At 41.6% G+C, this 16,524-nt stretch overlaps 2 protein-coding genes across 2 annotated transcripts in view; one reads left to right on the top strand and one right to left on the bottom strand.

The window, feature by feature from the left end:
• Positions 1-4,571, top strand: part of LOC103271180 (NADH dehydrogenase [ubiquinone] 1 beta subcomplex subunit 2, mitochondrial) — a 10,626-nt gene extending 6,055 nt beyond the window's left edge. The window contains exons 3-5 of the mRNA XM_008068635.2: positions 935-1,079; positions 2,568-2,666; positions 4,489-4,571. Coding sequence (XP_008066826.1) covers positions 935-1,079; positions 2,568-2,642 — 220 coding nt within the window. The 3' untranslated portion in view covers positions 2,643-2,666; positions 4,489-4,571. The remainder of the gene's footprint in view (positions 1-934; positions 1,080-2,567; positions 2,667-4,488) is intronic.
• A 9,559-nt stretch (positions 4,572-14,130) lies between these two features.
• Positions 14,131-16,524, bottom strand: part of BRAF (B-Raf proto-oncogene, serine/threonine kinase) — a 151,702-nt gene continuing 149,308 nt past the window's right edge. Inside the window, exon 18 of the mRNA XM_008068634.2 lies at positions 14,131-15,487. Within this exon, the coding sequence (XP_008066825.2) occupies positions 15,465-15,487 (23 nt within the window). The 3' untranslated portion in view covers positions 14,131-15,464. The remainder of the gene's footprint in view (positions 15,488-16,524) is intronic.

Below are 16,524 nucleotides of genomic sequence, written 5' to 3'. Positions count from 1 at the left end.
AGTCTCACTCTGTTGCCCAGACTGGAGTGCAGTAGCCGCTTCCGGCCACCGCAGCCTCAACCTGCTGGGCTCTGGCAATCCTTCCACCTCAGCCTTCCGAGTATCCGGAATTACAGGCACGTGCTACCATGCCCAGCTAATTTTTTGATTTTATTGTAGAGATGAGGTCTCGCCTGTCCAGGCGGGTCTTGAACCCGCGGGCTCAGGCAGTCCACTCACCTCAGCCTCCCAAAGGTGCGGGATTACAGGCTGAGCCACTGAGCCCAGCTGCAAATTATATTATTTAAATTAGATTTCTACCTATAATAATCAAACTGAATAAATTGAGTATAGCTCTTAGGGACTGAGCCACAACTTGTCAACAGTATCTAAATGAAAAAAACAAAAACCAGAAAAACATATTCAAACTTACTGTTGAAGTTTCTTTGTTTTGTTTAGAGCTGTTAGCATATTAATAAGGATTTGTGAGTCCTCTTTCCTGTATGCTGGTCTTTTAATAAAGATTGTAATAAAGTAGAGGATTCATTTGCCTCAAAAATAGATGGCTAAACAGAACGAGATGAATTTGTGGATTTGTTTTTCTGAATAAGTTGGTAATCCACTACGGGTTCACAGTCCCTTAACCAAAATCTTTGGGGCCAGCACCTCATAATCAGCACATTAATATTTGTGGTACAAAATAACAACTACTTTCTAAGTAAAAACTATAATTAGCCTCTTTTCAGGCCAGGCCAGGCCAGGCTTTTCTGCTACAGATGTTTAAAGCAAGCTTAATGAAAAGTATTTCGGAGGATTGTGAACCTCTATGATTCTGCCTTGTATTTTGGTGGAGATGAGGGATGTTAGCTGTTGTTTCTAGGACATAGCCCAGTTTCGGATAACTTAGTATTTTGAAAATTTAGCAAGCTGTCTATAATTCTGTTGTGTCTTGCAGTGCTGGCGGTGGTGTACACATCGAGCCCCGGTATAGACAGTTTCCCCAACTGACCAGATCACAAGTGATTACAGCCGAGATCTTCAGTGCAACCATGTGGTTCTGGATTCTCTGGCGCTTTTGGCATGACTCAGATGCTGTGCTGGTAAGTGCGGGAGGATGTTGGGGTTTGGCTAGGGGAGGAAGGACATATTCATAGCTTAGCTTGTTTATTTTTCTGATGAGAACATTTTCTATCTCAATGTATTCCTTTACCACCATGATGTCTATGTGTATATAAGGAATCTTGTTATTTAATGACACATATTATCTAATGACGCTTTTTGTTTTAAAAGATGAGATCTTGCTGTTTTTTAAGAAACTACACCTTTAAGACATTGAAATCTGTGTTTGTTGATCCAGAGTATTTTGAATCTTGGTAAATCTGGGTTTGTTTCCAGGATAGGGAAAAAAGTCTTAAACAGTATGCAAGTTTTAGAAACATCAGGTTTCTTGATATGCCATTTCACTTAGCACTTCCTTGTATGCTTGACCCTCAGTGAGGGGTTGGTTAGGTGTCTGAACTGGCAGCACATTTACTTTTTTTTTTAAGACAGGGTCTCACTCTGTGGCCAGGCTGGGGTGCAGTGGCACAGTCCTGGCTCACCACAGCCTCGACATCCTGGGCTTAAGTGAACCTTCCACCTCAGCCTCTTGAGTACCTGGGACCATAGGTGCCTACCACCCTGCCTGGCTAATATTTAAAAAAATTTTTTTGTAGTGACAAGGTCTTGCTCTATTCCCAGGCTGGTCTTGAACTTCTGGGCTCATGCGACTCTCCCACCTTGGTCTGCCAAAGAGCTGGGATTACAGGCATGAGCCGCTGTGCCCAGCCTACATTTATTGTTTCAAACATGCCTGTTTCACTGTCGGACTGTTTCAGGAGTATATCCAGCTGTTAGGCATGAGGTGGTGATGCAGTCGGAAGAGCCCTCAGATGGATGGAAGATGACGAAGTCTCCCTGAGGTCCCCAGTCTTACAGTGGTGGCAACAGGAGAGTGGGAAACATTTATATTTTGCCATGACTTCAGGACATTGCTGGAATGTAGGGCACCTTTGAAATCTGTCGCCCCTGCTCCCCACAATGTATCACAAACATATTACAACATATCACAAACATATACTGTTGGCTTAGGTTGGTACTTCCAAAAATAGGGAGGCTATTAAAATTCAGGCCACAGCCCATAATGAACAGATTGAAGAACAGCTGGGCCATCACATACTTAAAATAGAATTTGGTCCTGTGGTCCTGGGCTGTGTACATGGCAGACAGCCATATTGTGTTTTGTTCCTTCCAGGATTCCTAATAAAATGTAATGAGCCGCACGGAGTATAGATTCTTGACTCTCTTTTTTGTTGTTGTTTGAGTTGGTGTCTCACTCCATCACCCATACTAGAGTGCAGTGGCATGCTCATGGCCACCCCAGTGTCGACCTGCTGGGCTCCGGCAGTCCTTCCACCTCTGCCTTCCAAGTAGCCGGATCTACAGGCGCGTGCCACCACACCTGGCTAATTTTTTATTTATTGTAGAGACGAGGTCTCACCAAGTTGCCCAGGCTGCTTGACTCTCTTTTTTTAAATGGTTGTCACCAGGGTCACTTCACGTATCCAGACCCTTCCCAGTGGACAGATGAAGAGTTAGGTATCCTTCCTGATGATGAAGACTGAAAGTGCAGACTCAGCTCTTGACAAGTGAGTATGCCCCACATTCCTTGAAGTCATATTAGCCTTTTTTCGAAAACATTTGTTTTGACTTTGTACCTGTGATGTTCTTGAAGAAACACCATGAAGTACAATTAACCATGTCATTTTTATTTACTTTCTACCTTAAGTATCTCTGTATTTATTTTGGTCTCATCTTCTTTTCATGGTATATTTTAAAACATTATTTTTTCTTAGGTTACAAATTTAGGGTCCCATTTATCCATTCACTGATCAAAGATGTATTAAGCCCAGTTCTCTGCTGGGCACAGGAATACAATAGGGAACAAAACAGATATGGAGCTTATGGCTTACAGTAGCTGCAAAACTATAGTGTCCTGCCTTCAGCGTTCACACAGAAAGATCCATTGGTCTGTTTTAGAATTATAATTAAATAGATAGAAAGATCCAGCATAGTGGACTGTTACTATATGGAACTGTATAGAAATTAGCTCTGTAAACAATAAAGGGTTATGGCTTATTTATTTTCTAGGTCAGGAAGTCAAGAGTTTTTCTTCTTTCAAAAAAGAGGTATGACTGGGCGTGGTGACTCACGCCTATAATCCCAGCACTTTGGGAGGCTGAGGTGAGGGGACTGCCTGAGCCCACAGGTTTGTGACCAGCCTGGGCAACTTGGCGAGATCTCGTCTCTACAATAAATCAAAAAATTAGCTGGGCATGGTGGCACATGTCTGTTGTTTCAGCTACTTGGAAGGCTGAGGCAAAAGGATCGCTTGAATCCAGCAGGTCGAGGTTGCTGTGGCTGAGAGTGTGCCACTGCACTCCAGCCTGGGTGACAGAGTGAGACTCCACCTCGGTGAAAAAAAAATCATACTATTGGTATTGCCATTATAATTTTAATTAGAAGTAGCTTATTGACATGAAAATTATAGTAGTTTTGGGGTTTATAGGGAGGAGGGCTAGAATAAAATGTCATGGGGTTGGTTTCTCTCATCCATGCCAGTTCTGGCATGTCTTTCCTTCCTCTCTTTCTCTAATAAAGTCACAGGCTGTTTTATAGCTTATTTTGCCTGTGGCTTTGCTTATGTACAGTCAAAAGTTCTAGTCCTTTCCAGGCCTCACTTCGTGACTCAATTTAGTAAAATTATTAGACTTTAAAGAAAATAAATCCATTGAACATATAAAAAGTAAAAAATGTATGATGTAAGAGAAAGGAAATTAGTGGCAGTAACACTTGACACCAGACGAAAATGGGGTGGATTGTGAGCCAGCACCCTGATCCCTGATGTTACCCTGTATACCAACACTGATCTCTTCCAGTCTTCCCACACATTTCCCAGTACTCCCACATACACGAATTCACATTTTTGTTTTACTGACTAGACTGCAAACCCTGTGAGAGAGAATGTTTTTTTTTCTCTACAAGGCTGTTCACATGATCATGTCAATAAATCAATGCTTGAATAATTGAATACTTAAGAATTATGGATTTGAGCCGGGCTCGGTGGCTCAGCCTGTAATCCTGCGCCTTTGGGAGGCTGAGGTGAGTGGATTGCCTGAGCCCGCGGGTTCGAGACCCGCCTAGGCAGCGAGACCTCATCTCTACAATAAATAAAAAAATCAGCCGGGTGTGGTAGCGCATGCCTGTAATTCCGGGTACTCAGAAGGCTGAGGCGGAAGGATTGCCGGAGCCCAGCAGGTCGAGGCTGCGGTGGCCGGGAGCGGCCACTGCACTCCAGTCTGGGCGACCGAGTGAGACTCCAACTCAAAAAAAAAAAAAAAAAAAAGAATTATGGATTTGAATTAGTGAATATAAAAGTACTTAAAGCTTTCCGCTTTTGTTTTCTTGCAGGAACCAGGTGTTAATTTCAAGAAATTATGGACTTCATATTGTACATTAAAGTTACAAATTAAAGTACTTTGGTTGAGAATGCAGTTATGGACTGCGTCTTTGCCCCAGCTGCTGTGCTGAGTGGTTTACCTGCCCTCAGCCGATCCTCTTGGGTGCTCCATGTTGTAGAATAGCCATTAGACCATTTATCAGTGAGGACATTGAGACTTAAGAGGTAAAGACACTTGCTTAGCATTACCCTCTGGTATGCAGGGAAGACAGGACTCCAAAGCCCCACTCAAACAGTGCTGCCCTGCCTCCTTCGGCTAGTATCTTAGTCATACCTGATAGTACACGTGAAAACTCTTGTCATTTGGCTGCTGCTGGTGGATTCCTGCCCTGAGTATATAGGTCAGTGCAGTCCATTTATTAAGTAACTCCTGTGGGCTGGGCATTGTGTTTTGTGTTGAGTGGCCATTGTGGAATTCTTTTTTGTGAATTGGGGTCTCACTCTGCCGCCCAGGCTGGAGTGCAGTGACATGATCAGGGCTCACTGCAGTCTTGACCTCCTGGGCTCAAGTGATCCTTCCACCCTAGCCTCCAGCGTGGCTGCGACTACAGGTACCATGCCTGGCTAATTTTCTTTGAGGTAAGGTCTTGTTTTGTTGCCTAGGTTGGTCTTGAACTCCTGGGCTCAAGCAATCTCCTTCCTCAGCCTCCCAGAGTGCTGCGATTATAGGCACAAGCCACTGTGCCTGGCTTCTTTGTACTTTATAGGTTTCATTTTTGTTGTCCTCCCCTCATGTGCCCCTCTGTCCTCCACATCGATAAAGGCTTTTTTGGAAAGAATAGTCTATGACAGCATGCTCAAGTAGGGTCATCCCATTAGCTTGTTTTCTTAGAAATCAGAGTTGCTTGACTTGAGTTGAGAGATAATTTTTGTTTAAAGAATATGGAGGTGACAGTGGAATCCTTTTCCACGTGGGAGCCATGAAACCAATTTCAGTCTTCACAAAGGAACATGCCTCCATGCTGCTGTACAGCATATGGGAAATATTTAATGAGAGAGAGTCCCAAAGAGATGTTAAATGTGACATCTGATGGCAGTATATAATTAAAATGGCAAAAAGTTACTATGGGCGGGGCACTGTTGTTAAAATTACATGTGTTAAGTTATAAAATACTCATGTGGTCATATCCACTTTATAGAGGAAGAAGTTGTGGTCAGGTTGTTTGCCAAGCTCATACAGAAGGTGGGAGAGAGAGGTTCAGATCCTGGCTCTCTTGCTCTAGGTAGATCAGATTATCTGAGCACATGATGGTGTAAACTTTTTTGAGTCGGAGTCTCCATTGCCCAGGCTGGAGTGCAGTGGCACACTCAGGGCCACCACAGCCTCGACCTGCTGTGCTTAGGCGATCCTTCTGCCTCAGTCTTCCAAGTAACTGGAACTATAGGCATGCACCACCACGCCTGGCTAATTTTTCTTGATTTATTGTAGAGACAAGGTCTCGCCAAGTTGCCCAACTGGTCTCAAACCCCTGAACTCAGGCAATCCTCTTTTCTCTGCCTCCCAAAGTGTTGGGATTACCGGTGTGAGCCACTGCGTCTGGCAGTGTAAACCTTTTTGATCACAACTTACTGTAATAACTTTTTATTTTTTGAGTTGGTGTCTCACTCTGTCACCCAGGCTTGAGTGCAGTGGCATGCTCATGGCTACTCTAGCCTCAACCTGCTGGGCTCAGGTGATCCTTCTGCCTTAGCCTTCCAAGTAGCTGGAACCACAGGTACACACCACCACACCCGGCTACTTTTTTGATATATTGTAGAGATGAGGTCTCCCAAGTTGTCCAGGCTGGTTTTGAACCCCTGGATTCAGGCAGTCCTCTCACCTCCGCCTCCCAAAGTGAGACATGGCTAGCAAGAATTTTGTATGTGACTGATATATAAGTATGCTTGTGCATATATGTATCAAACCACAAGTTTTTACCTGTTTTGCACACTGATACTTTCTCTTTTGTTGTTCTACATACTTACAAAAAGTATGGCCAGCTGAGACCTCCTGAACTGATTTTACTACCCACTCATGGGTCTCAACCTGCAGTTTGAAAACCTGTTAATAGTGCTTCCAAAACTCAGGCTTTGGAGTCAAACTTGCTGGATCTGACTAGTAGCCACCATCTATGAGTTTGGGCAAATTGCTTACTCAGTTTCCTCAACTGTAAAATGGGTTAAATAGCTGAATTAACATATAGAAGCATGAAGGAAATACTTCGTAAATGGAAGCAATTATTTCTGGATAATTGAGTCTAAGCTAAGTGTACAGTGATCGTGGAATCTGTTTGATTTTTATTAGAAAAGACTCCAAATGGAGAAAGACTGCACTGTTAACAGATATCCCAACAGATGCAGTGCCACTCTCCTGTCAAAAACAAGCCAAAGCAAAACAAGCACATTTAGGATATCTGCCCCTCTCTTCCTCTCTTGCTAGCCATATCTCACTTTGGGAGGCGGAGGTGAGAGGACTGCCTGAATCCAGGGGTTCAAAGCCAGCCTGGACAACTTGGGAGACCTCATCTCTACAATATATCAAAAAAGTAGCCGGGTGTGGTGGTGTGCACCTGTGGTTCCAGCTACTTGGAAGGCTAAGGCAGAAGGATCACCTGAGCCCAGCAGGTTGAGGCTGCGGTGGCTGTGAGCGTGCCACTGCACTTCAGCCTGGGCGACAGTGAGACTTGACTCAAAAAAGTAAGTTTTGGGTCAGGCATGGTGGCTCACACCTGTAATTCCAACATTTTGGGAGGCTGAGGTGAAAGGATTGCTTGAGGCCGAGTTTGAGGCCAGCCTGGGCAACAGTGAGACCTTGTCACTACTGTAAAAAAAAAAAAAGAGAATTAGTTTCTGTAACATTTGTATACAGAATTACATTTTTCAGATAAGAAAACTGTAGGTCAGAGGAAATTTTTAAGTCTTGACAGCATTTTTTATTTTTATCTTTATACTAAATTGAAACTTTATTGAATAAAGAACACGCTCCAGAACACATGATCTGATGGACTAGGTCCACATTACATGCAATGAAGCTGAACATGACAGTTTTACATGGAATATCAAACAAATTAGTATTTTTCATTGTACAAAACTGTTTATGTAGCTGACGTGCAAGAGGAAAACTATGATACTCAGCATTTTCACCAATCATCTGTGATGAGAGCATTTATTTTTTAGAGACAGGGTCCTTGCTATGTTGCTTGGTCTGGCCTCAAGCAATCCTCCTGCCTCAGCCTCCCAAGTACTGGCTCTTAAGTCTTGACAGCATTTTATGGTTAGGGAGGAGCTTGAGGGGTGAAGACCAGAAACCAGACTCTTCAAACATGTGCCCTCTTCAAGACTTTGGTGTTTCTTCATATTATTCTCAGACATAAAATTTCCAGGTGAAATTTTCAAACTGTTTACCTCTTTCCTGCAATGTTGCCCAGTAATTTTATATATTTTAAAGATACTGGTTCTCAAACTTCAAGTCATGAAATCAAATGCATGAAATAAACTCACTGAGGTAACCAGAATAAAAAAAGCGAAGTAGAAAACATAAGTGCATAGTTTCAAATAAATGATAGTGTGCATATTCTGTGCTGTCTCGGGAAAATGTATTATTGTGTCAAAAGTTTGAAAAAATACAGTTCTAAGGTGAATTTCTGAAGATCACCTCCTTTTAAAATTACTAAATTAGAGCACACTTCAATTGAGCCCCATGGAGTAGTCATTAGGAACCAGACACAGCTCACAACAAGGTAAGACAGCTGAGGTAAGACAGTTTGTCGTCACCAACGCCTGACAAAAGGCTGCCGCCACCAGGAGTGGTACGACATGTATAATGTTCCAGGCATGACTCTTGACAACTTGAACTTCTACCCACCAAGCAGAAATCAACCTGATGGAGAAACAAAAGGCACATTTCTCAGTCCCTTCGTTGCCAAAGCTGCTGACTCCTGGAATGGAGTGGACAAGTGCTGGAAAAACCACCTCGCCGGAAACTTCTCCATGCAATCTTTATTATAGCAGTGTTCGCATATTCACATCAAGTACATAGAACTTTTTGCCTTTTATATAATACAGAGTTTTTAAATAACTTTACACAGAAATAAATTTCTTCAATCAGAATTTCAGCTATCTTTTTATTTAACTCTCCATGCTTTCTATCCAAACTGAACAATATTTTCCATTATACAAATTTACATGAGAAAAACTCCAAAGTACAAATGAAGGGACCTGAGCAGGAAAGAGAACCAAAGTAACAGGAAGTGGGTACGGGTGAGAATTTAAAAAAAAGAGATTCAAGCAAACATTGAGGATTATGGGACAAGAGGGAGACATCATCCATTTGACTGAAAATAAGTGTCTTTTTTTATGAATTGAAAAATAAGCTTTAAAAATAGTTACTCCGTTGTAATTTTTGCAAAGCAGGTATGGAGAGGTCTGTGGACATTTAAAAAGTCCCCATCTTTCACTGGGCACACCCAGATTCCACAAGAACCTTCTGGAATGCTTGAGTGGAACTGAAGTGAACTGGACCCGACCCTTTGGTGTGAGAGGAGAGGAATGCCTGTGAGCTGCCAGGGGCTTGGAGTGGTGGGATGGGAGCCAACATTCACTGCAGTTCAGATGCGAAGTGGTTCCCTTTCCTCTCCTTCAGGGGAGACTCATTCTCAACTCAAAGAAGATGAGAAAAGGGGCGGTTCCATTTTCTCGGTCTTAAACCAAAGAGCAATCACAACTACTGACTAGAATTCCAAGAGGCAGAGGTGGATGGGTGATACGATTCAACCCCCGATCAGCTGTAGAATCCTGTCTTAGGAGAAGCAGCAACTGCTGTGCAGGAAAGGGGCAGATGTACAACCGATGTGAGGTCAGCATACAGGTACACCACGGGGACACAGTCCTTCAAGCCAGGCAACATCATGAAGGCCACACCAAGACACACCATGTGGCATGGCCAGAGGAAACACGGGACCCATGAGCATGTTTTCAAATGAAAGAGGGAAAGGGGTACAGCACAACCCCTCATATGTAAACTAATATAACATGAAACGAAATCAGACACGTTAGCCACTGACATTGGTAACTCACATAAAAAAGGCATTATATATTGATACAGCTGGTTTTCATCAGCTATGGAACACACACAAATGTATCAGGAAGGAAGGATTTTTAAAAAAAAACCGTTCACAGCTTAGAATAAAAGCACGCTTATTGCACTCTTACACTGATTTCAGGTAACCATCATTTATTTCCCACCCCCACATTACATGTCCCTGTCTTCAGTCAGACTCAGTTCCCCTCACTCCATTTTGGTCTCGTCTACACTTGCGCCTGGTCTGTGAGCTTCGTTGCTGGCACTTGTCTGCAGTCTCATCTTAGGTATTTTGTGATCCACCAAAACACATGTGGGTTCAAAAAGGCTTAACACAAAAATGCAACACAGAGCAATTTTCCCAACAAAACCTGGACTAAGTAACTCCATCACAGTCTCCATTCCCACTGCCAGCACACCCTCCTTGGCTGCAGCTCTTCATGTCTTTCCCACCCGACCCCAGCGCACACTGTAGAGGAGAACTGGCGGTCATTACTGGGTGCTGGGAATGTACTTGCCGTCCGGGAGAGGCAGATGGTTTGCACTAAGATGTTTCTGGATACTAACAAAAAAACCTGCTTTAGTTTTCTTCAGAGTACTTCAATCTGCAGGATTCTTTTTAGAAATGTACCACAAAAAATGGATACACTGGCTTACATTGGCTGTGTCCTCATACACTACTGGTTCTACCATTGCAAGTAGTCAAAAATGGTTAAATAAAAGTAAACATCTTATTGAAACTGATTTAGTAACTAATAAAACTAAATTAACAGTCAAAGTTGTGAATGCTGAAATAAAGGATCTACTTGCATTATTTTACCGAGGTGGGGACTAACTGCCCCTATGTGTTTTTTTAAACTGTTACTTTAAGATTTTAAGACTTTGGTTTCTGTTCTCTTCCACCTTAAAAACACCTCATAGGAGCTGTTAATTACCCTTTCCAAAATTAATAAAAATTACAATTGAACTTCATTTAAGTGTCTTTGCCCAAGCAGAAGTGAAAACAGGTTACTTGAAACACAAAACAGAGCTTATTGTCTAGTGTACTAACATAACACAAATCTTACCAGCATTTTCCATCTCACCAGAACTAGCAATAATGGATCACGAATACACCAGCCACTTCACCTTCCTCTGGCCAATCTACAAGTCACTACCTCCGAGGCAGAGATGCTACCAACCTGCTCGGGCTCAGTGGCCTGTGGGCATCAGTCACACATCTCAGCAGAGAACGTCAAGGGGCTTTCTTGAGGGTGGAGAGGAGTGAAACAAGATACCAAACCACAGCATGTCCAGTTTACGCCCACCAGCCAGCCAACGCAGAGAGGATGCCTCAGAGACTGTCCAGTCCCCACGGCGCACCAGCACAGGCCAGCTTCAGGTGCAAACAAGTCCTGGGAGGCAAGTTTACATCTCAAACTCGGAAAAATCAGTGTCTAGGTTGGCAGCAGTACTCTGGAAACTGACAAAATCAAATTGTCCTAGATTTCACTCTCCCCTCACTAAGCTAATTCACAACTGCTGCTCAGCATTACAGTATTTCAACCCTAAACTACAGCAGTTTCTTGAAATTTCTGTCAAACATTGCTGTTGTATAAAAGTTCCATGCTTTAAAGAACCTATGGGAATAGAAAAAGTTTCTCTAGAAATGTCACTGAACTGTATTTTCAAGCTAGTTGCTCTATGTGATAAATATATCTGACTCCACTAGGGATTATGTGCTTTAAAAAAATAATTTTGTTCACTGAAAATTTACCTATGTTTCTTCATTTTTAAAATGTGATTTTGGCTATAAACTCTTTAGTGTATTTATCTTTGCAGTCTAAATTGCACTCTAAAAAATATTAACACAGCTGAGTTAGACCAGAGTGGCTGCTCTCTTCACAAATCACTGGTTTCTGCTAAAATGTTAGCTTTTTTTTTTTATTGCATCATGAAGGCACAGTAAGATCATTTGGCAAATTGTCAAGGTATTTTTCTAGAGCCTCCCTACAACATTTCAACATACGACCTGTAAGCTATTTGCTGTTTAGATGCACAGTAAACCTTCCACCTCCAACTATGGTTTTTATAGCCTAATGGTTGGAATATGCTGGTCTTTCTTAAGGTGCTGATATTCTAGCACTAATGCCCACTTGGACAAAGAAGAGAATCTTGCAAAAAGGGTAATCATTCTACCCTCTTAGCTGGGCAGTCTCTCTATCTGAATATCTGTGGATGTGACAAAACTGTGGCTAGCTCACTACAAAGATGCCTACTGAAAATTAAAATTATATCACTGCTAGGATCTACTTAATTTCATGCAACTGACTTGAAATGTACCCCGGATAGATTCTGGCACCACTTTCAGCAACATTCAGATACTCTGACCTGCATATTTTTTACAGTATTACTGCTTAAATGTATAATGCCCTTAGGACAGAATGAGTCTCAAATACAAGTACACAAGAAAGTTAAAATCTTAAATAATCTCATGTCCCAGAGCTCCTGACTTTCCACATTTTAAAATAAATAACCATCCATTTCCCCATTCTGAGGAGGTAGTTTTTGAAGGGGTCACCTGAACCCTGCAAGGTGTTTCAAACGAAAGCTGGAGATGAGCAGACAAACAGCAGGAGAGGCGGGATCTGAGGGTGTGCAGCATTCAGGTGCCATGGGTGAACACAAGACGGTACTGTGACAAAGAGCTGCCACCGCACCAAACCAGAAGCTAGGAAGTGTTTATGTCTCAGGCCGACAGTGCTTCTGTCTTGAATGATTTCTTTATCTAATGCTCCTTCTCCAACTCAACATAAACGTAACATGTGATCTATATGGGATTTTACCTTCTAGGATGCCCAGTATCTCCTACCAGATCTCAAGGGCAATCAGGGATGGGCTGTTCAGAAACCAGAACTTGACAGCTAGACAGAATCCTGTCCGAAGGTGCACGTAAGAACACAACAATCACACTGAATTTTCTATTCACAAATTCCATTTGTAAACTACTTTTTTTGGTCAATATTATTTCAGCGGCAAAATCCGAGGTCCTAGACTCTAGTTTAATGATGAAAGAAGTCCATCAAGAATACTATACATTTAAAAACAATTGTTTATACTTGCTGTCCAATATTTCAGAAGGCTTCACCCTTCCCTACCAAAAATAAAAGACACTACAGAAGGCACTGCAGCCACTTAACAGACAAGACTGTCACAACCTTACAAGATGATCAGTGAAGCAGCCACATATTGTCATACAAATTACGTATAAAGTGCTTTTCACAAATAAGGACTCTTCCTTGTATATTCTTAGGATCTCAACAAGTCTATCTGTAATCTAAGCATTAGAAGATAAAGCAAATAAAGCTCAAAGGAAACCCCTTTTAATGTCACTTGTAAACTAGAGAAAAGACTATTTGATGGAAAAAAGGAAGAAAAGCGAGGTTTAAATATTTTATTTTCTTAGGTGTCTATAAAAAGGCTCTCATTACCCCGAGCCTGGCTTCTGGGCACAGCTGTATTTGCGATCAAATCTGCTCCCTCTTTTCAAATGAGATAGCAACCTATTCTAAAAGGAAAGAGAAGAAAAGTGCTATCACGCTGAATTTTCTCCAGAAAACTTCAATGTGAAGCTTTCTCTCTTAACTGTCCTGGCCCGGCCCTGCCCAAGGAGGTCCTGCCTGCAGCATGTACAGCAGGCTCTGCTTCCTCAGCAGGGCCTGGAACACTGGGCTGCCTCTCCTGGGGAGACTCGACACCAGTCTTGGTCAAGCCATGTTGAAAAGCGTTTACAGAGATATTTAAAAAGAAAAAGTAACCAATGCTTTTCAAGAGAGGAGCATTATGCACAGAAGATGCTCTTCAAATCAGCACAAATCACCTCCATCTTTGCAATTTCTCAACTCTCTCTGCTCATGTGAGACTTAAAAACACAATGCTTTTCAAACGGATATTTTCCATTCTACGAAGAAAACGTTGTACAAGTTGACGAAATTTGCAATAGGCCCTCCTCTGAATACAGGTATTTTAGCAAAAGTCATCTAATGACAGTGAGCTTTCAGTGGCTGAAATATAAATAGTGGGACCAGGAATTACAATCTGAAATTTTAAAATAACAACTTCTAATTCCCTGATCCATTTTCGGTCCTAATTTCTTTCAGGTCCTTGGCTACAGCTTGGCTGGTCTAAGCACATCTGATTTGATTTGTATTCCTAGATCCTGATTCTAGACTCCTGATAAGGAAGTATTCCATTAATTTGCCATTAATACATCCAGAGTCACTTTCTTTGCTACTATTGTGACTTATACTACCTTTTATAAAGGCCAAGGGGAGCTATGACTAGGTTATATTTTCCATTTGTGCAAAGACAAGGAAGATTTCTTAATACCACACCAAGTCTTTCTGTAAAAACGACTGATAATGGACTTCCCACACCCTCCCTCAGCCCCAATGTCTCTAAACTTGCTCTCTTCTCTGCCTGGGAATTCAGCTGCCAAGTTACCCAACCTTTTGAAGACCAGGCTTGGGAAAAAAGGAAGAAGGAGAAGGAATGAAGACACCACCATTTTTATTGTAGGTTGCATATTCTAGATAAAAGACTAGAAAGAGGATGTAGGATGTAGTGTTAGGAATAAGTTGGAAGAAACAATGAGATTATTAGCAAAGATGTTAGTGTGGATCCAGCAAGTACCATTAATTTAAAAATTATAAATATTTGTCATTATTCTAAGACTCCCCATATTTAGGTAGAGAAAAGGATAATGATCTTTCTTTAAAAGTTGCTTATATAACAAAAATACAATTTTCAGGATATATAATTCTGGTGGGAAGTATTATTTTATTCCAATTCAATTTAATAATCTGAAAATTATTTTCTTTTTAATAAAAATAGAAGAAACTCAGAAATTAAAACTGGTACCTTACATTAAAGTTACATAAATTCCTCACGTTCAAAACTGTTACTAAGCAGTTTTGTAGGCGTTTAGTTGGACACTGCCATGCATTTTGTGCCTTGGACAATGCAGCCCCAATCAGTACTTGGTGACTGGAAGAGCCGAGGAGGAAGATATAAACTGTATTTTCCTGAGAGTTTGCTACACTGTGGAGGGCAAAACTCCCCAATCCCCGTCTTCATTGCTGGACCCAGTGAGAAGGAGGCAGTGTGCACCAGCGTTCTCCAGCTGCTTGCCAGGCCCCTCAGTGAGCAAGGAAACGGCCAGAGACCCAGAGGTCAGGGAGAAGTGCAGCGTGCCCTTTCCTCTGCTGCATGGAGCGACTCCTCATCGCTCAGCCTCCAGTTAAGTAAGAGAGCTTCTTTTGGTAACTTTGTCAAGGCTTGAACATGAACCACACAGAAAGGGCAAGCTGCATTTCTGTTCCATCCCTCGGAAATTAACCGGTGGTAGCCAGGGGAAAGAGCTCCACAACAAAATCCCAGGACAGGAAAGAGAACGGTGCTTGGTGAGGGCAACTGCCCATCAGATGATCAGCCGCATATTGACCTGGTGGTGAGAAGGGCAGAGTTGACTGGCAGACTCTCCATAGCAAATCTCCCAAGCTGTAGCAGCAGTTTCTTTCCATCATGCCTGACCATCAAAAGGTCAGAATTCAGGGTCTCTCCTCTTTCTTCCTGGGAGTGGGCAGACTTGTATGCACGTGGTATTTGTGTTGAAGAAGAAACACTGGCAGCAGAGAATTCTGGTTTCTAAAACATTCTTCCCTCTTTTGTTGGATGGGAAATTCCATTCTGTTCCACATCAGCTTATGCACTGAAAATTTTGTATCTTTAAAAAAAAAGATTTGAGGAACAGAACTGTGTTTTGATGTTAACAAATTGTACGAACACAAGACTTAAGAAATAAGAGTAGATGCTGCCATGATGGTGTGGCTACTTGAAGGCTGCAAATTCTCCTGTAGAGGGAGGACAAGAGCTAATTTTAAAAAGTTATCTCAAATAACGTAGAGACAGAAAAGTCTCATTTGAAATTCACTGAAAAGTTATATATTTCAAATCTAGCAACAGCATCACTAATTTAAAAGCAAGAATGGCTGAAAATCATGAAAGGACAAAACATACAGTATGGAAAATACAGCTCAGCTATATCAAATTAAATTATCAAATCTGAATTCTCAGCTGGGTTTTATGTGCTACAGTTCTGATCAAGCTAAAAACAGTTCAGTGAACAAAATTTCTCAGAAATTGATTGTAAAATAACAATGCCAATTGTAGACTACTTCCACCCCTGAAATATCAACTCATTTTTCATCTACCTTATAATATTATAGTGCCACTATTAGGAAGGGAGGCAGAAATCATTCTCATTTTGCAAAAGATACAATTAAGAGGTCAAATTATTTGTTCAGATTACATATTTGACAAAGGGAAAGGAAATCCAGACCTTCCATTTTCTACTTAATTTCACCTTTCAAACTACCAAAAAATTAAATATAGGCAGATGTCACTGGACATAATTATCAGCATAAGGAAATCTTTAAATCACAAAGTCCCTTTGAAGTATCAACTTCTTTTTAACTTACTGAATTGGGGTTTTGTGCCATTATTTTTCATCTACCATACTGTCCACAGTTTCTACTTGTAACTAAAGGCCAGTTCCTGTTATTACACACAGTAGAGTTAGTTACTAGAGGTTGGTTAAGTAACGGACAGTTATCAAAACTTAGTCAGCCATGACATCATTCTTCAACAGCAGCTTCTGATGAGGACCCAAGCGATCATTTACATGAATACACTAATTAACCTAGGAATAACCTGTCCAATTTCTGATTGCTATTAGATGCTAACTGGTTGCTAGACAACGTTGGTATGTCCCAACAAACAACAGATTGCTAATGACTGGCTGACTGAGTCCTCAGCTTTGTATGCTGACAACATTAGTGACTGTCTTGAGTGCCTGGCATATGCCTCACTGAACACTTTACTCACACCT

Source organism: Carlito syrichta, unplaced genomic scaffold (assembly GCF_000164805.1).
Source record: "Carlito syrichta isolate Samal-C Ts95f unplaced genomic scaffold, Tarsius_syrichta-2.0.1 Scaffold311381, whole genome shotgun sequence".
Taxonomy (NCBI): domain Eukaryota; kingdom Metazoa; phylum Chordata; class Mammalia; order Primates; family Tarsiidae; genus Carlito; species Carlito syrichta.
This window is presented reverse-complemented; position numbering and strand designations above follow the sequence as displayed.